Raw genomic sequence first — 23503 nt, forward strand, 5'->3', positions numbered from 1 at the left:
ACACCGGGCATGTGCCAGACAGACCCCCTTCCCTAAGCTGGGGAACCACTGGGGATCAAATGCAGTCACGCAATACACATTTTCCCCTGTCCCCTACTGCCTCCCAGGAACTCTGCCCCTGCCCTGCTCCAACACCCCCTGCCCCACAGCTTCAAACAGCCTGGGAGGGGAGGGGAGTGGTGCCTCCTGCTGCCAGTGGCTGGCATGGCGCAAAGGGCTCAGGGTGAGGCAGGGTGAAGGAGGCGGCAACTCCCAGTGTTTAAGCAGGGTTGGCTCCCCATCCCCAGGGACAGACAGACAAATCCCCGACAGCCTTCCCCTGCACCTCTCCACAAGCTGATACTCAGCCGGGCCAGGCTCAGCCACAGGGCCTGCCCACCTGGCACCAGAGACTGCTTGCAGGGAGGATCTCTTACCGGCAAGAACGCCTTCCTCCCAGGCCAGGGCTCACTCTCCTCCAGAGCCTTGTGGGGAACAGAGCAGCAGCAGTCAGAGCACCGTGGCACCCAGGGGTGGGGGTGGCAGCGGTAGCCATGGTGGCTGGGCTGCATGTTCCTCTGCAGCAGTGTGGGGCACATGTCGCTGGAGCAGTAGAGGCAGGGCTCGCAACGCAGTGGGGCCGTCCCGGCACAGGCCCGGGCAAAGGGCCGCAGGTACTCGAACTCGGCATGCCGCGGGAGGCCGGCATAGCACACAGGCGGCTCCAGGCAGCACTCAGCATAGGCGGGGAGATTCTGCCGCCCAGGCGACAGGGGTGGGTACGATTGGTCCACGGAACGGCGCCGCAGCTCCCGGCACTCAGCACTCAGTGGCTGAAAGGCGTGCGGCTCGGCTGCCTTCGGCCGGAAGCTGGGGGGCTTGCTGTGCCGGGCCGGGAGGCGCCCCATGCACCTGCTGGTCTCCTCAAAGAACTTCCTCCGGTCAGCAAAGGGCAGCAGGTCAGCATCCTCCGCCAGGCGCAGCGGGGAGGCAGGCGCCTCCGGCCCCTTGGCGTACGCCTTCCCAGGGCTCAGGGCCCGCTGAAGCTTGTGCTCTGGAGACCACCGCCACCGGCCCCCAGCTGCCGGAGCCCAGTGCTTCTCCCTGTCGGGGGCAGGGGGGCTGGGGCCTTTCCGTGCAGACTGGGGGGTGGGGGCACTCCTGTCAGCAGGGCGGCTGGGGCTCCTGCCAAGTTTCCCAGCAGGTGCCACACCCGACGTGGGGCTCAGGCACCTGGCTCTGGCTTGTGCCATGCCTGAGCTAGGCAGCCTGCCCTGTGGCAGGGCTGAGGAATTAGGGGGGCTCTCACACGGCTCGTCAGTCTCCTCCACTGGCTCCTCCCCGCACAGCAGAGCCACAGAGCCCTTGCTCTTCTGCAGCTGGGCCTTCCTCCTCTGGATCTCATTGCGCAGGTTGGTGGCGAAGCGCTCGCTCCGGCGCCGAAGCTGGGCCGATCGCTGATGAGAAGGGCCCAATTTCCTGGCACATGGCCTGCTCTCCCCGGACTCCTTCCCCTCCTCTACCAGTGCCTCGGAGCTGCACGTGGGGATCAGGCCAGCAGGCTGCGGAGGTGTGGCTGACTCACCGGGGGTGCTGCAGGATCTCTCCAGCTCTGAGTAACACCTGTATGGCCCCTGGCTGTGGCAGGAGTCCTGGGCCCAGCTGGGGGAGTGCTGGGCTTGCGTCGTGTGGTCGTCAGCCCGGTCTGTGCCCATGGCTGGATCCCCGCACAACTGCTCTTTGGCATCCTCTGTCTGTCGGCCAGGGCACGGCTGCTCCAAGTGCAGCGGGTTCACAGTCCATTGGTGCCCATCCTGCACCTGGGTATCCCAGCAGCTGCTGCCTGTGGCCACAGTCAGGGAGTGCAGCTGGGATGCCAGCAGCTGCTCAGGGGCGCTGTGCCGGTGCCCCTTCCGAGGAGATGGGGGAGGGTCACCATTGGTGCCTGGCTCTCCTTCGTGGGCACCGTTGTCCTGGCACTGCCCACGGGCAGCTCCGTGCGGATGCTCTGTGCTCTCCCCTAACAGCTGCTCCATGTCCAGGTGGGAGCTCAGCATGTAGTACTGGTCGGCAGACAGGCGCTCCTTCGGATGGCCTCCAACCCCCTCGGGCTCCTTGTCTCGCAGGCACAGCAAGGTGTCTGAGGTCCACCTGCCTGGGAGGTGCAGGACATCGGCGGGCGCGGAGGCCCGGCGTCGCTCGGTGCCAGCTGGCTGGGGGTTGGAGGCCCGGAGGCTGTCCCTCCTGACGGGGGGCTGGGGAGGGGCGCCTGATTTGGAGGAGCCTGACAGGTTGCTCTCGTGGGGGCATGAGGAGGGTCTGGAGTTGGGTGCCAGGTGCCCACACAGCTGGCAGGAGACATCCGCCCCCTCGCTGCCTGTCTGCAGGTAGCGCCCCTCGTGGGCTCGGCTGGGGCCCAGGCCCTGGAGGATGGAGTCTGTGGAGGAGGTCTCCTCGGGGCGCAGGGACAGGGCATAGTCCGAGGTGTTGGAGCTGGCTGAGAAGGAGCTGTAGGCAGAGTCACGTTTGTTCTGGTACATGCTCTGGTCCACGGGCGAGAGGCTGCCCTCGTAGTAGGTCTGACTGGGCGGGTCCAGGCTCTCCATGCTTCCAATGGAGCTGCTCTTCTCTGTGCTGCAATGGCGAGACAGCTGGGCCCACTGCAGGGACAGGTCACTGGAGAGAGACACAGCAAGTGTGAGCGGCACCGGGCAAACACCCTCCCCCCCAGCGCCATGGGCAGAGGAAACCCGGCCTGTGCCGCACGGTGCCGTTCACAGGCCAGGTATAGACCAGATGCCCCTTGGCCCAGTGCACCCCTCAAACACCCCAGCTCTGCAAGCTCACACAACACTGGCAAGCTCCTGGGCAGCTCCCCTGCCATGGTCAGGAAGGAGTCGCTCCCCTGTGGGCACTGCACAGGGGGCCCAGGGGGGAGTGGGGCAAGAAGCTGGTGCAACAAGGGGTGGGACCTCCTGCCTGCCCCCGCTGGGGACGGTCGGTTCCAGCCTTGCCCTGGCCCCACCGTGGGCAGGGGCTGCGTGCATCAGGTATCTCCCCGTTCGGTGGATTAAGTGGTGGGCAGAGCCAGGTGATGCTCCCGGAAGAGGTGATCTGCCCATTCCAGCTCCGCTCGTCTCACTGCCCTTTGCCCAGCCCCAGGATGCTAGTTCCTATTCTGAGGCAACAGGGGTCGCAGCCAGAATTACTGCACATAAGCGAGGGCAGGATTTGGCCCGCAGGGGGAGGGGGGGGGATCCACTGTGCCCGCAGCATGCTCTCGCCTGTCCTCTGGGACTGTGGGCAGTGTGGCATTCGCAGCCCCCCACTTGGCCAAGACAGCTGGGATTTGTTAGCTCCGTGCTCGCAACGCAGCCGGCTCTGGCCCGCCACCCTTCCTGCTCAGGAATCGGAGCTCAGCAGAACAAACCAGAGCTGGAAAAAGGGGGGAACCATCCCCGGAGAAGACAGGGAGACAGCCACGGAACAGGGCAGCTCCTCGTCAGAACGGGCCTAGGGGGCCCTGTGGCAGTACCAAAGGGCCCCAGTGGAAGGCGGGGCAGCAGCCAGCCAGGCCAGCAAGGGGAAGAACGTGCTGGGCTTGGAGACAACCCAGCCCAAGGTGGAAAATTCCAGGGTGAGACATGCACTCATGCTGGGATAAAGCGTGCTCTGGAGAGCTGGCTAATGGCGTGTCACAGGGGCCATGTGGCCCTCTGGTCCGAGCCCTCTGTGTTGCAGCAGGACAAGGATGTTTTTCCCACAGCCCAGGCACAGAGAACACTAAGGCAGAGCTCAGCCAGGGAACTGAAGGGCTAACGGTGACAGACGGGTTGCATTACCCCGAGGGCCAGGGTGAGAGCAAAGCTCACATCTAAGGGACCCACTCCTGGGCAGCTCTGGGGAGCATGGCTGGCCTTAACTCTGCCCTCTGCAATCCTCCAGGGAAGAGAAATGAGTCCAGGCTCAAAATCAGCCTCAGCCAACCCGGAGCCACCTATGCCTGGCTGGCAACCAAGCGACCATTGCTGGGCCCCGGCCCAGCGCCGGAGGCAGCCCAAGGCAGGGGCTCCAGAGGTGGGGAGCAGCTAGCTTGGGTCTGGATTGCTCCAGCAAGGGGGCATTTTAGAGCCAGGCACCTGCCAGGGCTCCTCCACCCAGAGGGCTCTCAGGTGCCCCAGGGCAGCAAGTCCAGGCAGGCAGAGCCAGTGGCACACACTGGGCTACACCCCAGCTGCTGTGGGACTCACCTGGAGTCACATCCTGAGTGCCAAGACAAGCTGAAGGTGTCGGAGGGACAGTGCATGGTGGCAGCCTCGGTCCGGACCTCGGAGAGTTTGGCCAGGTGCCAGGAGTGGGGCCTGATGACGGGCACGTTCCTCCTGCCAAGAGCAGCACAGAGCCAAGAATGGAGAGGAAACCAGGCTGAGGCATTGGGCTGAGCTCACTTCCTGGAGAACTTCCCGTCCCGTCCTCCACAGAGAGGCTCCCTTAGCAGGACGGACGGGACATCCCGGAGGACTTCCCCATTAGCTTACTGGGGTCTTTGGGGGCGTCCTCTCTCACCCTGTGTCTGCCCAGCCCAGAGGATGGCATCCCACGCTCCCCATCCTGGGGGAGCTCCCGTCCCTCTGAGCGAAGGGCTGGGAGCTGCTGGCACTCGGGGGTGGGAAGTGGGTGCCTCCCACCAGGCAGACAAAGCCATCCAGGGCACGGAAGCCCTTTCTCCAGGCTGCCCCTCATGGCTCTCCCCACTCCTGCCTCTCTGCCAGCAGGGCCAGGGATTTGCTCCCCACCAACTGAAACAATGGGGGGGACCCCTCCCTCCGCAACATTCCAACAGGCAGAGGAGGGGCTAGCGCTATTGGGATAAATGCCCCCCCCACCCTTTGGGTGATGAGAATTTCAGTCCCCATTCTACCCACGCACTGCACCTTCCCTTTCCAGCACAGTACCCCAAAGCCTGGGATATCCTCAAGCCCCAGCTCCCAGAGTCATGGGATTATGTTCGGCCCTCAGTGTGGGATTTTGAAAAAGCAGGTTTCTAGCCCTGGTGGCTGGGAAGAAAAGCTGGCGAAGGGGCTCCGCCAGGCTCAGACGCCAGGAGACGGAGGAACCAGCTTCGGGTCTAACGCCTACATTTTAAGCCAGTCTCATGATTTCTGCGGGCTGGACTCACACTGGCTGAGTGCTGGGGATTATCCAGGCAGCCCCACCCCCACCCTCTATGGGCATTGCTCCAATAGGTAGGACAACTTGGAAAGTCGGGCTCATACCAGGAAGCCAGGGCAGGGCCCTAAATAAAGATCCCAGCCACCTCCACAGAGCACTAGCCCAGGCCTGGCTCTGGATAGCAGGAGGCAGAACTCAGGCAAATCCCCCCAGTAATTCACAGCCTTGGGTGATCCCATGGGGAGACTGGGAGCCCTCTGACTGCCACTGGGCTACCAGGGTAGGTAGCCAAACTGCCACCCACAGGAGCACCCAGACTGGTAGCACCCTGCCCCCACAGAGCAAATAGGGGCATTTTAGCTGGGCCTGGCTGCACACACAAGCTCTCCACCAGCAGTACAGGGTCCTGCACTGCACTCACAGGCCAATGGTGGGACTCGACCCCAGGCTCCCAGAGCCAGGCCAAGAGACTCCCTGCGATGGCACGTTACTGCTGCCCCAGCCTGAGTATCCCAACAGCACGTGGGGTAGGGCACGGTGCTGGGGGACGAAGTGGCATGGAGGGAAGGAGCCAGGTTGGCAGGAGACAGAAGAGTCAGCATGAACTATGCATTGGCTGAGTTGGCTTTCATCCCCCTTCCCAGCCCCTGGGCCTGCCATGCACAATGCCCCACGGGGGGAGGGAAGGGGACTCTGAGCAGAGCCTTGGAGCTGCTCAGTGTCCCAGAGCCCTACACGACAGCATCACACCCTGGTTCAGCACAAGCCCAGCAGCCCAGGCTGGACTGAACAGAAACCAGGGGCCAGCACGGTGTGACACAATGAACAGGAGCAAGGGGAAACTGACGCCAGAAGGACAGGGCTGGGAGCCGGAACCAGCCGGGTTCCCAGCACAGGGCCGTGCGGTGCTATTAACAAATGCTGCAGGAGGGAGCAGCCAGGGGGAGAATGACTTCACGCCAGGCCAGCCCGGCCCCTCAGGGAAGAAGTGGGCTCTGCAGAGCCATCTCCCTGCTCTCAGGGGCGAGGGATTTGGGATCCCAATCCCGGAGTCGCTGACGTGCAGGCGGTGCCGGACGAGAAGTATAGAGGAAGCTGTTGTGTGGGGGTCAGGGACCGCGTGCTGATAGCATGGCAATAATGCCAGGATTTATGGGCTCCGTGGGGTCGGTGCCAGGCCAGCACAGCAGGACTGCACAGTTGCCCGCTCCTGCGGGGAGACATGCGCCTGTGGGGGGGAGGTCAGAATCACCCCCAGGAAGCCCAGAAGGTAGGCTCAGTTGTTCCACTACAGGGCACCACATGAGTCCTGTGGCAGCCCAGCCCAGTGAGGGATGGGCACAGGAAGCTGTGCCAGGCCACATGGTGCCGCAGCGCAGGGGCTGGGGGCCCAGCCTGGAATGCCCTGACCCGTCCCTGCACAGCCCTGCACCACCACTGTTAGCTGGCACTGAGCAAGCAACTGCTGGCACATGGCTTGGCGCCCCAGTGCTGGCCCTGAGCTCCTGGCTCCTCCAGGAACAGCCGCCCAGTCTAGGCTTCTCCAAGCAGCTGCGTGCCCCAGACGTTGCCTTTGGTCTGATCTGCAAGGGCAGCCCCTCATCCAGCTGCAGACCTCGGGGGATAAGGCCGAGGTGCCCATGCTGCTCAGTCGAGGGCAGTACCAAGATCAGAGGGGGTCTTGCTGAGCCCTGCAGTTTGCATCCTGAGTTGTGAGGGGAGGCAGAGATGACTACAGCAGCCGGCCACGGGCGAGCCACAAGCCCCTTGCCAGGCCTGGAAAGACAGGGTGCAGTGCAGGGGAACATGCCACTTCTCAGGAGACCCTGACTCCACCCAGACTGGCATTGAGTGAAATGGGCTTCAAAACCATTAGGAACCTTAGGGGCTTGGCTACATCATGAAGCTGTCCCACGACTGGGCAAGACCAGCTGCTTCTGTGTTGTGAGAGGCAGGACTGGGACAGAGGGGTGGTGGAGGGGGGGCCTGGGCTCTGGCAGAGCTGTGTGTGTGTGGAGCCATGGGCTGGGAGAGCAGGGGCTATGGGTCGGAACTGAGGGGCACCAGCAGAGCTGTGTAGAGAGGAGCCCAGGGCTGGGCTAGCAGGGGACTGTGGTTTGGGAGTGAGGGGCACCGGCAGAGCTGGGGTGGAGCCCAGGACTGGGCTAGCAGGGGGCTGCAGATCGGGAGTGCGGGGCACCGGCAGAGCTGTGTGCTCAGCATGGGAGTCACAGGAGGTGATGCTCTGTCAGGATTCAGGCACACTCCAGTGGGAGAGGGGGCAGGTGCTATGCAGGGCCCCAGAGAAGAGCTGTCTGAAAGCCACAGGACAAGCAGTGCTGGGGAGCCCGAGCTGTGCCCCACGTCTCCTGGCAGAAGTTGCCAACTTCGGCAAGGCATAAGCCAAGAAGCAGGGCATCCATCCTTCCCCATGTCCCACTGGGCCTGGCTCCCTCCAGGGCAAACCAGGCTGCTCCCCAGAGATAGGCTGTAAGGGGCCATCAGTGCCAGGAGCCAGTGGAGCCCTGCCAGCCCAAGGCCCCGTACTCACCATGGATGCGGGATTCCAGAGAGATCTGGGCTGGGTGTCCCCAAAGACTAGAGCGTTGCGTCCCTCGTGGCCGACCTGCTGCCCCTAAAGCCTCCCCCAGGAGCACAGCCCAACCCCCCCGTGCTGTGGAGCCACGAGCCTGGGTGCCACGTCAGACCACATAGACGGTGCCCTCGCTCGCTGGCTGTGCCACACCGGGCAGCCTCTGCTAGCACTGTGGCTGCCGACCCCGATCCCAGTGCTCTCCGGGAGTCTTTGCCGGTCCGGAGAGCCCCACCCCCAGGCCCAGCGGCCAATCGTCTACCTGCTCCCGGGCACCCGCAGCAGCCAGGAAGGGAGTGAGGAAGCGATGTTCAGGGGAGATAAGCTCTGGACAGCAAGGAATTCGCTGCCATATGGGAGAGAAAACAGGGAGGGAGCTGGCTGGGGCTGGAGAGCATCCCAGGGCTTCCTGGCTCCGTGAGTAGCCATGAGGAGGAAATGGGACAGCAGGCACAAGCAGAGCCACCAGCACCAGCCCCGCTGGCCCAAGAGCCCCATTAGGCACACTGAGTCAGTGGGACCAGCAGGCTCCCAGACAGGCCCCTGCCCTGCTCCTCGCAAGGGACTCAGATCCCAAGAGTCATTAGCGCCCTGGAGGAAAGGGGACCATCCCTGCACCCACAGGCTCTCGGCCGAGACGGGCTGTCCTGGGGATCAGGGAGCATTTCCAGCTGCAGGGGAGAGCAGGGCCTATGCATGGCCTTAGTGCTCCCCTCCTCTTCACAGTAGCTGCTTCCCACAATGCCAAGGGCCACAGGGCTAGAGAAGGGATCTCTGGCTGGCATGCCCAGGGGCTGCCTTTGCCAACATCTCCCGCAGCCATTTGTGAGGGGCCACGGCTGCCCCACATGGCAGCACGAAGAAGCCAGGTCACCTTCTGGCCAGGCAGGCCGGCCAGGCCCTGATGTCAGGGTGCACCCAGCACCCTGTCCCAGGGAGACCCCAGCCAGAGTTGGGGAGGCTGTGGGCTCTGCCTGGGGACTCGCTCCAGCACTAGTGCTGATTGCAACAAAACAAACCACAACAGCTGCAGCCGCTTCCCTGCCCGAAGCAGCTGGGCTTGGCCGCCCCCCACCTCCGGCCCTTGCCCTCGCACAGGAAGCCGTGGGAAGAGCCTGGTAAGAAGGAGGTCACAGGGGGGTGGAGATTGGAAGAGATCAAGGGGAACAGGCAGCCCTGCAGCCTCAGCTCTGGGGAGGGTGGCAGGGCCAGGGAGTTAGGGGAGCCCCTGGCTGGGGGCAGGAAACGTGGCTGGAGCCTCGAAAGCCAGCTCAGCTCAGAGCTCGGGGCCAGGGTCATTTCACCCTCCCCCAATCCCCCAGCCCCACGTGAAGCTCCCTGGGCAGAGCCCCCAGCCCATGTCACTGGCACTGAGCAGCCCCACAGCCGCAGCAAGCGCCGGGTTCTGCGGGCTGATCCGGGCTCATCGGGGAGACCTTCTGGCCCAGGGAAATGGTTCCTCGGGGGGCAAGGGGGCACTGTGGTCAGAGATACTGGGTCCCTTGGGGCGTCCCCTCCCAGCCAGTGCCACACCTCTGCAGCTATCTCCCTGCCTGCGGTCGAGGGATGGAGCATGGGGATCCTGGCTGCGCTGGCCCTGGCAGGAGAAGCCAATGGGCCACCCCGAGTCCAGGGGCTCTTCTCCCCAAGCAAGGAGCCTGGCTGCCACAGTGCTCAGGAAAGGCTTCGGGCCCGGACTTCGGGCCAGAGATTGGGTGCCAGCCCCAGGGCAGCCACCCCTCCTGGGAGTGGCAGGGCGTAGCCCCCCTGGGGAGGGGAGAGGGTCTGGGGCTCAGCAAGGAGCCATCCCTGACACCACGCCAGGGCTCTGGGGCCAACAGACTGTGCTGTGTCCTGCCCCACGCCTCCAGTCCAGGCACTTCTAAACAGTAGAAAACAGTCACATTCCAGCCACCAGAGGGCAGCAGCGGCTTTAGGGCTCCCTGGGGCTGCACAGCCCAGAGCCCTGCCTAGGCAGAGACCCAGCTGTGCCCCCATACACCAGAGCTTGCTGCTGGAGCTCAACCGAGGCTGCCTCCCTCCCGGCAGGGGCATCAGGAAGCCCAAAGGGGCAAAGGGCCCTGGCTCCAGCCAGACCTTCCGCCCAAGTCCTCACACTTTTGCCAGCGCCCCAGGGGGTGGGGGGGCAGGGGGCCTGCTGTCAGCTCCGCAGCAACAGGGGTGCCCTGCCCAGCTTCCCAGACCCCTGCCCAAGAGCTCAGCCACTATTAGGACAATAAGACCCCCCATGGCTAGACTCACCCACCCCAAATAATCAGGAGATAAAGGGGGCAGGGCACTGGGGGTCTGGAGATAAGGTGGTGCTGGGGGTCAGCCCCAGGGTTCTCAGAGCAGAGAGGAGACAGACACACCTGACTGCTGGAGGAAGGGGGGGTCCGACCCCCACTGCTCCTCCTCCCTGGGTTTGGGGGTCAGGTGCCTCCAAAGAGACAGGCTGAGCAGGGAGGGGGTTGTGAGGGGTTTCTGAGCTGCTCCCAGCTAGCAGGGGAGCCTGGGCCTGCTGTGGGGAGTGGGGGGCCCAGTAGAACCAAACAGGGGCCAGGAAGCTCCACGTGCAGGAGAGAGGTAACCCGGCTCATTGCCCCTCTGTGAATGGGGAAAGCCCAACACACCCCCCCCACAGTTTCCCCCAACCCCCTGCCCTCACCTGCTGGGACAGCCCTGCTCAGAGCGTCTCCTCCCCAATCCCCAGGTGAGGTGGCCTGGCGGGGGCTGGCAGAGAAGGGAGATAGGGTCCCATGGCCCCCCCTGTACAGCAAGGCAGTGAGCCAGGCACACACCCGGCCCCCAGCCACATGCTCCTAGCCATCCCCAGATGCAGCCTCTAGCCTGGAGCCCTAACTCTGGGCAGTGAGTGCCAGGGGGCTGGGGCTGCTGGGGAAACGCCTCTGCTCTGTTCTCTCCCCTGACTGGGCCGGACGGGGCCTCGCAGCACCCAGACATACCAACCCGGGGCCCAGTCAGCTCAGCCCCTCGATGCCCCCCAGCATCTCTGGGGTGGGGGGGGACCCCTCCTTACACTGCTGCCACCTGGATTCTCCTACGGTTCTCCCCTCTGCCCACAGGATGGGGCCCTCCCTGGGGCCTGGAGACCCCCAGCAGTGCTGGCTCTAAGACAATTCACCCACTCTCCATGTTAGGACAGACCAGCCAGGGCCCCGCTCTCCTACCTCCTCACAATCATCTTCAGCGTGCGATAGGAGCCCTTGATGAGGACGAGCGCCTCCTGCCGGGAGCCGTACAGCGGGGTGCCGTTGATGTTCACCAGCTCGTCCCCGGTCCGCATCTTGCGGGACAGGGCCGCCTTACCCCCATCTTCAACCTAGGCACAGATCCAAGACAACCCAGATGGGCCGGGCGCTGCGCTCACCCGCGCACAGAGGGGTGTGGGGCGGCCAGGCCCTTGATTTCTGGGGATGCCCCAGTACCCTGGCCAGTGACGCAGGGAACCCGTTTCAACACATCCAGCTGTCCAGCCCTCACCGCGCCCCCCTGGCACCCCTCCTGCCTTCGAGGGGAGCCCCAGGCCCAGCTACTGCAGGATAGAGGTCTCATGGGATTGGGAGTTCGCCAAACGATGGGGGTGCCAGGGCCACAAGGCCAGAGCTTGGAACACACCATGTCCATGGAGATGTCCCACCAGGACCCTTTAAGGTAGGGAGCAGGGTGGTGCATATATTGTGGGGGCTGGAAAGTCATTGCGGGAGTCAGGGCCTGAAGGCCTCCAGGTGACAGCCTCCCTGCTGCCAACCCCTCCCTTCACCCCTACATCCCCATTCATAGGGTTTCCAGGTGTCCTGTTTTCAACCAGAATGCCCGGTCGAAAAGGGGCCCTGACAGCTCCGGTCAGCATTGCTGACCAGGCCATTAAAAGTCCAGTTGGTCACCTGCAGCGGGGTGGGCAGGGTGCCTGCCCGGCTCCGCGCAGCTCCTGGGAAGCGGCCGGCATCTCCTTCTGGCTCCCTAGGCATAGGTGCGGCCATGGGAGCTCCATGCGCTGCCCCCGCCCTGAGCGCTAGCTCTGCAGCTCCCATTGGCCGGGAACTGAGGACAATGGGAAATGTGGGGGCCGCGCCTGCAGGCAGGGGCAACGCATGGAGCTGCTGGGCTGCGCCTCCACCTAGGAGCCAGAGGGAGATGCCGGACACTTTCTGGGAGCTGCCTGAGACTAGCAGCACCACCCGCAGCCCACACCTCTCACCCCCTCCTGTGCCCCAACCCCCTGCCCTAGCCCTGAGCCCCTTCCTGCATCTAAACTCGAACTCAAGAGTCCCCTCCCATACTCCGACCGCCTCAACCCCAGCCCAGAGCCCACACTCCCAGCCGGAGCTGCAGCCCCTCTCGTGCCCCAACGCCTTGCCCCAGCCCAAAGACCCCTCCTGCACCCCAACCCCCTCGCTCCCTCCCGCACCTCTGCCCCAGCCTAGTGAAAATGAGGGAGTGTAGGAGAGAGTGAGCAATGGAGGGAGGGGGGGATGGAGTGAGCAGGGGTGGGGCCTCAGAAACAGGGCAAGGGTGTTCGGTTTTCTGCAAATAGAAAGTTGGCAACCCTACCCATCCATCGCCAACAAAATCCACATAAACCCCCATTCCTCCTCCTCCCTCCCAGCGATGACATTCAGCTCCTCTACCTGCCTCCCCACCTGCTCGCCAATCCAAGCTGGGGATGGGGGAAGATGATTTCCTTGGGTGGAGGCGGCAGCAGTGCCCCCAACCCATACCACCATGACACAGCGCCTGGAGACCAGCTGTCTGGCAGCAAGTGTCTCGGCCGGCTAAGTCTGAAAGAAGGTGCCAGCATATCACTGGGGACACATGTCCCTGCACAGCCACCAGCAGACCAAGACACAGTTGAATGGACTGGCTGGGCTGGACACCGCCCGCCCGCTCCCCCCTCCCCCATCCCAGTATCCCCTCTGTCGAAGGCATCCAGTTTCCTCCTCCCCCAGCCCTAGGTTTTCTCTCAATCCCAGTCATATTATGCTTGAACCCATCACTGAACCTGGCACACAAGAGGTTACAGGGCACGAAGCAGGGGGGAGGGGCAGCAGCTGACTCCCTCCCCCACCCAGCTGGCTGAGGGGAGACGGCCCCTCTGGCTGATGGGGCGCTAGGCTGCCATTTGGGGAAATCCCTCCTCCGGCTCTGACAGGACAGGCCATTCTCAAGTGCTCACCTGGGAGTGCGACCAGCCACGAGCATGTGGCTCCATGAGCATGTCACTTGGCCCTGATCCCTACACGCCCAGCAGATCCCCTTACCACCCGTGCCCCAGGGCACGGCAGTCCAACACCAGCTCCCAGGTTGGCTGCTATTAACCCCAGCTGGCTCAGGAAAGAGGGTACCCCTGCTGAGCCGCAGCGTCCTGCCTGAAGCCATCATGCAGCTGCTGGGCGAGGCCCGGGGCTCACAGCCCAGCTCCTAGAGGGGCATGTCCCATGCCACTAGAACCAACTCTGGCCTCCCCTGTGCAGGTGCCTGGAAGGAGACCGAGCTAGAAGGGGCCACAGCAAGAGAGCTTCCATCTCCACCTAGGACAGTCTAGCTGGCGACATTCACTAAGGAAAATCACCCTGCTAAGAGCTTCAAGAGAGGATCGCTGGTGTGACGGGGGTCTCGGGTCTCAACCCAGCTTTCTAGGGCATGGGGATTTTTGTGCTGGATCAGAACCGAGGCCCAGTACCCCCCTCAAATGGTGGCCAGGAACAGTGGCTGAGGAGGAAGCTGTAGGAACTCCCACAGCCAGCAGCAACACGTCCTGGGGAGCCTGCCCAGAGCTGGCTTGTGGGCCTGAAGTGGATGGGGGTCCCGGCCCTCATGCAGCTGCTACCCCCCAGTGTGCTGTGGATGCTCACGTTACCCCCAACCCCTCCCACACCATAAGCCCCAAGCTCCTGAACAGCCCACTCTCCCACACACAGCCCTTGGGGGACCTGGCTGCCAGCGCCCAACCCTGCCCAGCCCTCAGGAACCTGGGTTAATACAGACCAGGTGGGAAGAACATGGATACAGTGATTGCAGCACAAACAGAAAAAAACAAGCAGCCTCAGAGCAAAGCCCAGGGCTCCCGCCCCGGGGTGGCCAGCCTGAGCCAACATGCCCCACGCTCCAGGGCAGACTGGGCCCCAGGGTCCACTCACTCACACTGGAGTACCCATCCTGGGCTGCCATCGAGCCCCCTGCCTAACACCAGTGTGCATGGGGGGGGGGGGTTATGCCCACTCATGAGGCCAGCACAATACTCAGCTAGACTGGCATGCTCCGAAGAGCCTGGCAGCTCTTGATGGCCCCCACCCACATGGCGCCCCCACTCCAGGACAGCAGCTCCCTGGTCTGGCTGCTGGAATTCCAGAGCTATGGAACTGATCCGACTCTGGCTGCTAGCAGCACCCGAGCTCGCTCTGACAGAGCGAGTAGCCCTGCGCCAGGGCCGTTGGGGAGGCCAGCAAGCTAGGCCCACCTGGCCCCAAGCGCCAGGGTCACAGCCTTGTATTGCCCTCCCCACTCTGTGGGAGAAAGGCCATGCAGAACACGCCAGCGACCCTCCAACCCCTCATCCCTGTGCCTAGCCCCACATGGCTCCTGGCAGCCTTGGTGACAACACACCATCCTGCGGCACCGTCCTGCACTGCTAGTCACTGCCCCAGTGCCCATCACCATGGCATGTGGACACCCACCATCCCTCAGACATTCCCTATGGGCCCTCCTGCCATGCTGCACCAGTGCAGCTGGGATTCTGGTAAACCCTGAAGAAGCCAGAAGGTGCCTTGAGTCCTGGCCAGGGATCGGCTCCGAGGGGTGATCCTGCTCCCCCAGGAGGCTATCAGGGCTCCTGCCACTGTCTGCTGCACCCACTGAGGGCAACGCCGACCTGCACATCACACCGCAGGTCCAGCCCTGTGCCTGACCCCCGCTCTCCCCCAGCACGGGCTGCACAGGTTAGACAGGGCAGGTCTTCCCATCCCAGCCGTCGCTCTGCACGCCCCAGTGCCCATCCTCCACTATGCCCCCTTCCTCACCCACCACTTTGGCACTCCTGTCCCCCAGAGCTTTAACCAATTCCCTGCTGGGAGGATACCACACCCTGGACCGGTCCCAGATGTGGACCCCCCCCACACTTTGCCTACACCATTGGTGCTGCTCCTTTATCTGCAAAGGGGATAGGCCATCAATGCCCCTTCTCCATATCAATGCCCCCAGACAGAGCCGAGCCTCCCTTCCCCCACCCTGACCCAACCCTGCTTGGGGAGCTTGGAAATCCCAAAGCAGGAAAGCCGAGTTCCCCCTCCCTCACAAGCAGTGCACTAGGGACCAAGGTGTTATACAGCAGCGGCGCTCGTACCACTCTCCAAAGGGTCTGGTGCTCCCGGGTCCACAAAACCAACCTGGCAACTGTTGGATCTTGGCCTGGGGCGGCTGTCGAATCAACCGTGGGGGATCCGCTGTGGGACAGGAGGCTTCTGCCCCAGGGGGCCAGGTGCTCCCAAGACAGGCCAGGCTGGGGTGGAGGCATGCTGAGCCGAGCAGCCCAGCGGGGCGTGGCGTGGCCTGCCTCCCTCCCCCGCCCCAGTCACATGCATCTCACAGCAAAGAAAGGAAGCTGAAAAATGTCTCTTGCTCTCCCCGCAGATTCCCCAGCAGCGTTGGGGCAGCACAAAAGCCCATTGTGGAGCTGAAATGCCAGCCCAGTGTCCAGAGCTCCCAGTCACCCTGTCCATGGTATCAGTACATCCACCCCATGGCAAGCATAGGACAAGGGGCTCTGTAGGCGAGGGGAGCTGGGCATTCCAGCTCCCGGGCATTGCCAGCCTAGATCAGTGCCTGAAAGTGCTAGTACCGACAGCCCCACTCGCTGATCGGTGGGCAGCGTGGACTGGGGCCTTGGCTCCTTGCCACTGCACAGAAACTGGCCCCACATTGGCACAGACAGGTTCCCAGTGCTGCCCATCTCCACAGAGAGGCCAATGAGTACATGTGCCTTAGAGGCAAGGCTGCTGCTGTCCCCTGCAAGGGGGCCCCTCCAGCCCAGGGCAGCATCGGGGTGTGTGCGGAGGGGTTCCCCATGCTGCACCTCCTCTGGGGAGGAGACTGCTCCTGGGGCTGGGAGACAAGCACTGAATCAAACCAACATATGAATCCCTGGGCAGGGTGAATCCACGGGCGCAGCAAGGTGGCCGGTGACTCCCTGCGCAGAGCGATGGTATCAGCAAGAACATAGCAAAGGTATGCCGGATCTCACCAGCATCAGATGCATGGAGCCCAGCACAGAAGAGGAGGCTGAGGGAGCACACAAATCAAAGTCCAAACCTGGAGCATGGAGCCAGAGGAGGTGAGACTGGGACAGAGCAGCTGAGAGCATCCCCAACACAAGGGGAGAGCTGGCCTCAAACCATCAGGGGTTAGGAGACAGCCCAAAGACCTCCCAACTCATCTGGGCAGGCAACCGCCTGCTGCGGCTTCAGCAGCATTCCCAGCATCACCTGCCAGATTCCACTGTGTTGGCTCCCGTGCTGCCCCCTCTATACCAGGAAACTCCTGGATCAAACTCAAACAGCTGCTACTGCCTCCACCTTCAGATCCCTCCATAAGGGCCCCTACAGCCCCGATGCCGACAGAGCGCAGCCGTCTGACCTCAGGGCTTGGCAAGTTCCTCTAGAGCTTCTCGCAAACGGGGTCTGGACCCCCAAATAAAGCAATTCCAAATGCCCAGTGGTGCCTCATGGGAGCTAGAGTTCACAAAGTTGCCAACTCTCATGATTTCGCCCAGCGATATTTGGTGCTTTTTCTCAAGCCCCAGCACCTGGAGTCCTGTGACAAGAGGAGAATCTCAGCCTTCATTTTAAAAACCCCTATGCTTCTAGCTCTCCGAAGTGCAGGGCAAATCTCACCAGACCAGCCTGGACACTCAGCAACCAAACCAAGAGAGCCCACCTTTTACTCTGCATTCGAAATCTCCTGGTTCTGGGGGGCTGACTTGTGATGTTTGAACACTTGGGGTTGGCCATGCTGCATCCAGACTACATATCCCATGATGCACTCAGGTAAGGGGAGTAGGCACATGACAGGCTTTGCTTGCCACGGTGCCCCATGGGAAATGTAGTCTGGCCAGAGCACCTGGCCCATAGAGAACGGGAGCCAGAGGGAGCTGAATTACAACTCCCATGAGCAGGGTGGATTTGATTTAAATCACCAGTCAGGAAGACTCGATTTAATCATGGATTTCTATATAAAAATGCATTCTTGTTGGTTGTTATAACCTTAATACATATTCTTCACAGGTAGAGGAACTTCATTAAAATATTCCCAAACTGGGTCTCTTTTATGGCCTGCTCTCATTATAGGTTTTCCCTTCTAGAGAGAGAATGGTATGGTAGATCTCAAATCAATGAAGGCTACACTCAGAAAGACCTCAAAATTTCTGGAATATGCTGGTCAAACAGTTTCACTTTTGTTTCTACTGCCTGTCCATCCCTTCTCACATTTATCTCCAGACATCTTCTCCTTGTCCAGATCTATTCTGCCCCCAACAATCTTCTATTAATTGAACTTTTTGAAACTTTGCACTTTTAGAAAGAGGTAAGGGATTGACTCTGTACACAAATTTGCAGAGGGACAATAGGGTTGAGGTCTGTTATTTCTCACCTCTATATATTAATTAATTAAAAACATTTTTGCTGTTAACAAGCATGTTATCTCTGAAGACACAAATCCACAGTTTGAGAACGGCAAAACTAAGCATCTCTGATGGTATCTTCTAAACTCAGCCCCATTGGATAGATAGAAAGATTAACCTAAATAATCTATACAGAAGTCCTTGGAACCCCATAAAATGGGGACCCTAATCCATGAACTGTTGGAACTCATTTACAAACTTTTCTTAAACATTACATGAACATACTGTCTCATACTATAGAATTCGAATTTATAATCCCTATTCCATGATGAGATATCTTTGAGCTATAATATTTCTTAATTAAAACTATCATCTTTAGATAAAATGTTTTTTGAGGAAAAAACCTATCAAAACAAATCTGATGTAAATTTCAAAAATCAGATTTTTAAAATTTAAAAAAAAAAATCCACCCTGTCCATGAGGCACTGTGATGCCATTTTCACAGCAAATGGAGTCCATCATTTCAGACCAAATATCGACCCTCCCAAACAATAATTTGACTGGAAAACTTCTGCCCAGCTCTATAGTCCTCTCCCCTGCCCCTTGCTCCCCACACAACCCCCATGGAAACCGCCACCCAAGCTACAAGCCCCAGAACTAGCCAGGCAGGGCCAGGACTCACCCAGATGCATTGGCTTGCACCCCCTTCCCAGCCCACCTTTGTCCTTCAGCTGGAGGCCCGCAGTGCAGCGATGGCCTCCTCTCTGTGTTCATACAGCACCCAGCAGGGCCTCTGAGCACCACCATGCTATCACTATTATCTGCGCCCACTGCAAGCCATGAGGCCACCGTGCCCCTGACAGGAGCTACCATGCCCCAACATGGTGCATGTGCATCACTAGGGGGTGCTGTGCAGGGGAACAGCGGGGTGGAAGCCAGCCCTGATACAGCACCATCACCTCAGGGGCTTAAAGTGCCATAGGCAGGAAGGAGTGTAGCACTAGCCCAGGGGTGGATAAACTTTTTGCCCGAGGGCCACACCAGGGTTGCGAAACTGTATGGAGGGCCGGGTAGGGAAGCCTGGCCCCCCACACCCTATCCACCCCCTCCCACTTCCCGCTGCCTGACTGCCCCCCTCAGAACCCCGACCCATTCAACCCCCCCCGCTCCCTGTCCCCTGACTGCCCCCTCCCGGGATCCCCCACCCCTAACCACCCCCCCCAGGAATCCCCCCATCCACCCCTCCCCGCTCCCTGTCCCCTGACTGCCCAAACCTATCCACCGCCCGCCCCCCAAGACTCCCATGCCTATCCAACTGCCCCCTGCTCCTGTCCTGACTGCCCCTTGGGACCCCTTGCCCCTTATCCAACCCCCCTGCTCTCTGCCTCCTTACCATGCTGCTCAGAGCGGCAGGACTAGCAGCTGCCCCGCACAGTTATCTGCGCTACCTGCGTGGCTGTGTAGCTGCGGGGTAGGGGGGACAGCAAGGGAGGGACCAGAGGTCTAGCCTGCCCGGCCAGAGGCTCAAGGGCCAGGCAGGACGGTCCCGTGGGCCAGATGTGGCCCACAGGCTGTAGTTTGCCCACCTCTGCACTAGCCCCACTGCAACAAGGGAAACTGAGGCACAAACAGGGAGGAGCTTACCCAATGTGGCAAACACAGAAAGAGTCAGGAGTCCAGTGCCCTGCTCAGTTTCACTGCCTCTTTGGGTACAGCGGCCCCCACCACAGGGCACCCCACACACCCCTCCAGGCGAGAGGCCTGTGTTTTGGTCTCCGGTTCTGTTCCCCTGGATCTCCAACAGGCCCAGCCCCCTTTGGGCAGGAGGAGCACCCTGCCTGCCCAGCCCAGGGGGCCAAATGTCCCCCATCCCCAAGCAATGACAGGGACAGCTTCATGCCACGCCCCACACGCTCACCCCACGCTTGGTGCCACAGCTGGCCGATGGACTCCAGCACAACAGCAGCTCGGCTCTCACTTGGTTCCCCCACCCGCTGGGCTCCATTCGGTGGGGTAGGGGGTGGGAACGTCCCACAGGCCAGGGCTGCCCATGACCCCTCCAGTGCCATGGCACAAATGGGGTGAGTGGGAATCTTCTGAATGACCCTCTCATGCTTGGTTCTGGTGCCAGAGCACCCACACCAGCCTGCTCCTCCACAGCCCATGCATGGGCAGTGCCAGGGAGGGACAGGCATGGCCAGTGGCTCATGCCTAGGCTTGTCCCCAAACAGGATGTGATTGAGCCTGAAGATCCTTCCCCGGCTGATGGAACTGGGTAAACTGGCTCCGCTCCCACAGGGGTACCTTGCCTGAGTCCCTCCCGGGAGGGGCAACAAGGGGCCATTCCAACACCCATCACTACTGCACCCCCACATCACTGACCGTCCCCCTGCCAAAGTGACAGCACGGCTTCTGCAGGATCTTACCTGTGGTCCCCAGCACTGCACTGAACGCCAGGGCACCCACCAGGCCCTGCTCTGGCACAAGCTGCAAATAACCTGAGCTGGATTCCCAAGCTGGATTCCCGGGAACGGGCTGTGGGGCCCCAGCTTGGCAGAGTCCAATGTGGGGCTTGAGGATGCTACAGGCCAATGCAACCCCCATAGAGCATGTGCTCCCCACCGAGCCAGGGACACCCTGCCCCAGATCCTCACTTCTATGGGCAAACAGCCTGGTGCTGCCAACTGGGTCCAGGGCAACTGACTCAGAGGAGAGCACAGCCATGCCAGCTCCTGCAAGCACGCCAGCCATCCCTGGGGACAGCGACTCCCAGCCAAGGAGATACCAGACGTGGCCCTGCTTACCTAGCAAGGCCTGGAAGGAACTACAGCTTCAGATGAGCCAAGGAGACGAGGTGCGTTTCTTGTCACTTCCTCACCTGCAGCTTTGGTCGCATCCACTCCACAAGCCCCACGGCCCCCAGCACACAGCGGGCTCTCCCTGGGCGCGCAGCAGGCTGGCCATGGGGCTCCCCACAGGCCCCCCCGACAGGCACGCTGTGGCTGCCCACGGGGCCTAGCAGACTCCCCACAGCCTCTCAGAACACACTGGGTTCCCCCAGCCCCTATGACATGCAGCAGGCTCCCCACAGCCCCCCAGCAGGGCCCCTGGAACACAGCAAGCTCCCCTGGCCCCAGGAACTCCCGGGGCTCCCCGGTGCTCGCTGACAGTGCGACGAGTCACAGGCTCAGCACAAAGTTCTGATCGACGCCAGCCAGGGCAGAGCTGGGATTTGGAAAAGAAAATAAATATCACTCCAGTTCCCAACGCCGGATTCCTGCCATCTCTGGCGCGCTGCTGAAATAGAGTCCAGATGAGGGGACGGCCCAGTACAGCTCCCACCCCATCTTTCAGATCCCAGCCAGGAGAGGAATCTCAGCGCCTGGGGGAAGGAGCGGGGAGGGAGTTGCACACCAGCCCCAGGTCACAGCAGGCACTGGGCTCTGTGCAGCCCATGGAGAGAGGTGTTAGCACCACCATCCCTGGCATGCATGGCACAAGGCACCAGGGTACTGCCCCCAGGTGCTGCCCTCTGGCACTGCCAGCTCCAGCTGAGCCACAGACCAGAGATGGTAACAGCACAAGCTCCCGCTAGCCAACCTGCCCTGGCTGAACCCCTCCGGGGGAGAGAAGGGCTCCGGGGAGGGAGGGGGGACAGAGGGGCTCCAGCCCACCTGCTCTATGTCCCCCCTGCTCATGCTGCAGGCCAGGGAGCTCCCTCAGATGCCTGGAGGCCAAGAGGGGCTCGAAGATGCGGCCGTGGGCAGGCAGGCATGCACGGAGGTCAGAGCTGACTTTGCTTATGGAAGGTGGTTTGTCTGAGCGGTCTGTTTTCTTGGGGTGGGGGTGGTGCAAGGCCAGTGCCAGGACCAAGGGCAGGAGAGCTGATGGGGCTGGGCTGGGATTTCCCTGCCTGTCCTGGGCGGGGCAGAACACCTCAAGCCTCCCATTCATCTACCTCCGGCCTCCAGGGCTGCTCCTGGGGACAGGGAGATCCAAGGACAATGTTAAGCACCACTTCGGCAGATACAGCTCAGCCACCAGCTCTCCCCAGAATGGCTGGAATCATGCGGGGGGATGGGACATGCTAGCGATTCCATAGGACCCCAAATTGGAGAAGAGGGGCCAGGACCAACACAGCCAGAGGGGCTGCAGATCGGGAGTGAGGGGCAGCAGCAGAGCTGGGGGAGGGGGGAACCCAGGATTGGGTTAGCAGAGGGCAACAGGTTGGGAGTGAGGAGCATGGGCAGAGCTCATAGACTTTAAAGCCAGAAGGGTCTATCGTGATCATCTAGTCTGACCTCTTGCACATTGCAGGCCACAGAACCTCACCCACCCACTCCTATAATAGACCCCTAACCTCTGGCTGAGTCACTGCCGTCCTCAAATCATGATTTAAAAAGACTCCAAATTACAGAAACTCCATCGACACTAGTTTAAACCTGCAAGTGACCTATGCCCCATGCTGCAGAGGAAGGTGAAAACCCCACAGGGTCTGCCTCAATCTGATCCAGCGGAAAATTCCTTCCTGACTGCTAATCTGGTGATCAGTTAGACCCTGAGTATGTGGGCAAGATCCACCAGCCAGACACCTGCAGGGGGAGCCCAGGGCTGGGCTAGCAGGGGCTGCAGGTCAGGAGTGGGCAGAACCAGGGGTAGAAAGCCTGCAGGGGCTGGGACAGTACCATGCCAGTGAGCATGAAGCACCCTCGACTGTAAAGGCCCATTTGGCATGGACCAGCAGATGACTGGGCGCAGGGTGAAACAGGCACTGAGGGGAGCTGGTAAATGGTGACACCTCCAGAGGGGACAGAGCCCAGCACCCTGATGCTAAGCTCCTCAGGCTGGAAATTGGATCAGTGCCCCACACTGCCCCCAGAGGTGCCAAGGGAACCACTCTCCAATAGGCAGGCTGCTCCCATGGGGTGGGCAGCGCAGCTCTGCATGTTGGCAGAGAGCAGGCTTCCTGCAACCCCCTGGACCCCACATGGGATGGTTCCAGGGCATTGCACCCAACAGGAGCTTCCAGCACAGCCTGGGGCCCCCTCTGCCATCCTGGCAGCTGCCCCCGCAAGAGGCAGATGCACTGCTGACCATGGGGGCCCATACAGGGCCCTGCCCATGGGAGATGCCAGCTCTGAGACCTTCATTGATGTGAGCAGCAGCATGGACACTCCAGCACCACTGCAGGAAAAGCAGGCATCATCTTTGCTGTAACTGCATAGGCCAGCAACAGCCATGCACCCCTTTGCTCCCAGTGCTAACAGGAGGCTACTCCCCATCCAGGGCTCTTTCAGCAGCAACCCCCCATCTGTCAGAGCCCCCTCTCCCTCTGGGGCAGCATCCCTAGCTCACTGTGAAGGACAGCGACCCCCAGCATCAGAGGGCTAGTGACCCAGCTAGGGACACAGCCTGGCCTGAGGCAGCTCATGCTCTGCCCTGACCACTAGGAAACAGCTGCCCAACGGCCCCATCAGCCCAGAGCTGGGAGAGGAGCAGAAGGTTGCAGCCACAGGGATGCACCCAGGGCAGCAGGACAAGAGTCCGTGGCCAGGCACTCACAGCAAGGGCAAGGGCGGGCCTGGGATGAGGAGGGGCAGACCTGGTCAGACTGGGCTTTACTGGTGCCGTTACAGCATCAGCTCCCGCTGCCCCGGGGATCCTGGCCTCTCACGCCCCCAGGCTCCACATGTGGAAATGGAGGCACAGAGGTCATGTGGCCTTGACTGAGGTCATCCATCAGCTGCAGCCAGGAGCCCAGATCGGGACACATGCCACTCGCTGGGAGCCATGGGTCAGCTTTCACCCTGCGCCACACGAGAGGCGCTGCCCAGGAAAGTGGGCATTGCCCAGTGGGAGCAGCTTTTGGCCTCTGCTCCCCGGCTCCCACTCCTAAGCGTCCATGTCAGGGGCAGAGAGTGTGCGCTGCCCTTCAGCTTGGCTAAACAGGGAGCCCGCCTAGGCAATCACACAGCCAGACCAGGGCCCAGACTCAGGACTCCTGGGTTCTTTTCCTGCCTTTCTGTCAGCCCAGACAGGTGACCTCCTGCCCCTCCTCCAGCTCTGCCCCATTCTCGGGAACATGCCTCAGCACTACCAGGCCCATCCCAACCAGAGCCTGGTGG

The 23503-nt window shown here is 61.6% G+C and overlaps 1 protein-coding gene across 3 annotated transcripts in view; it reads right to left on the minus strand.

Moving 5' to 3' along the window:
- Positions 1-23503, minus strand: part of SHROOM4 (shroom family member 4) — a 63888-nt gene that overhangs the window by 20782 nt on the left and 19603 nt on the right. For 2 of the 3 annotated variants that reach the window (XM_048864379.2, XM_075132347.1), the window contains exons 2-4: positions 10936-11087; positions 4230-4361; positions 417-2655 (exon numbers count right to left, since the gene is read on the minus strand). In XM_048864379.2, the coding sequence (XP_048720336.2) occupies positions 417-2655; positions 4230-4361; positions 10936-11087 (2523 nt within the window). Of the gene's footprint in view, positions 1-416; positions 2656-4229; positions 4362-7702; positions 9664-10935; positions 11088-23503 lie in introns of those variants that run through there. The other variant, XM_075132346.1, reaches the window with a different exon arrangement.

Source organism: Caretta caretta, chromosome 9 (genome assembly GCF_965140235.1).
Source record: "Caretta caretta isolate rCarCar2 chromosome 9, rCarCar1.hap1, whole genome shotgun sequence".
Taxonomy (NCBI): Eukaryota; Metazoa; Chordata; order Testudines; family Cheloniidae; genus Caretta; species Caretta caretta.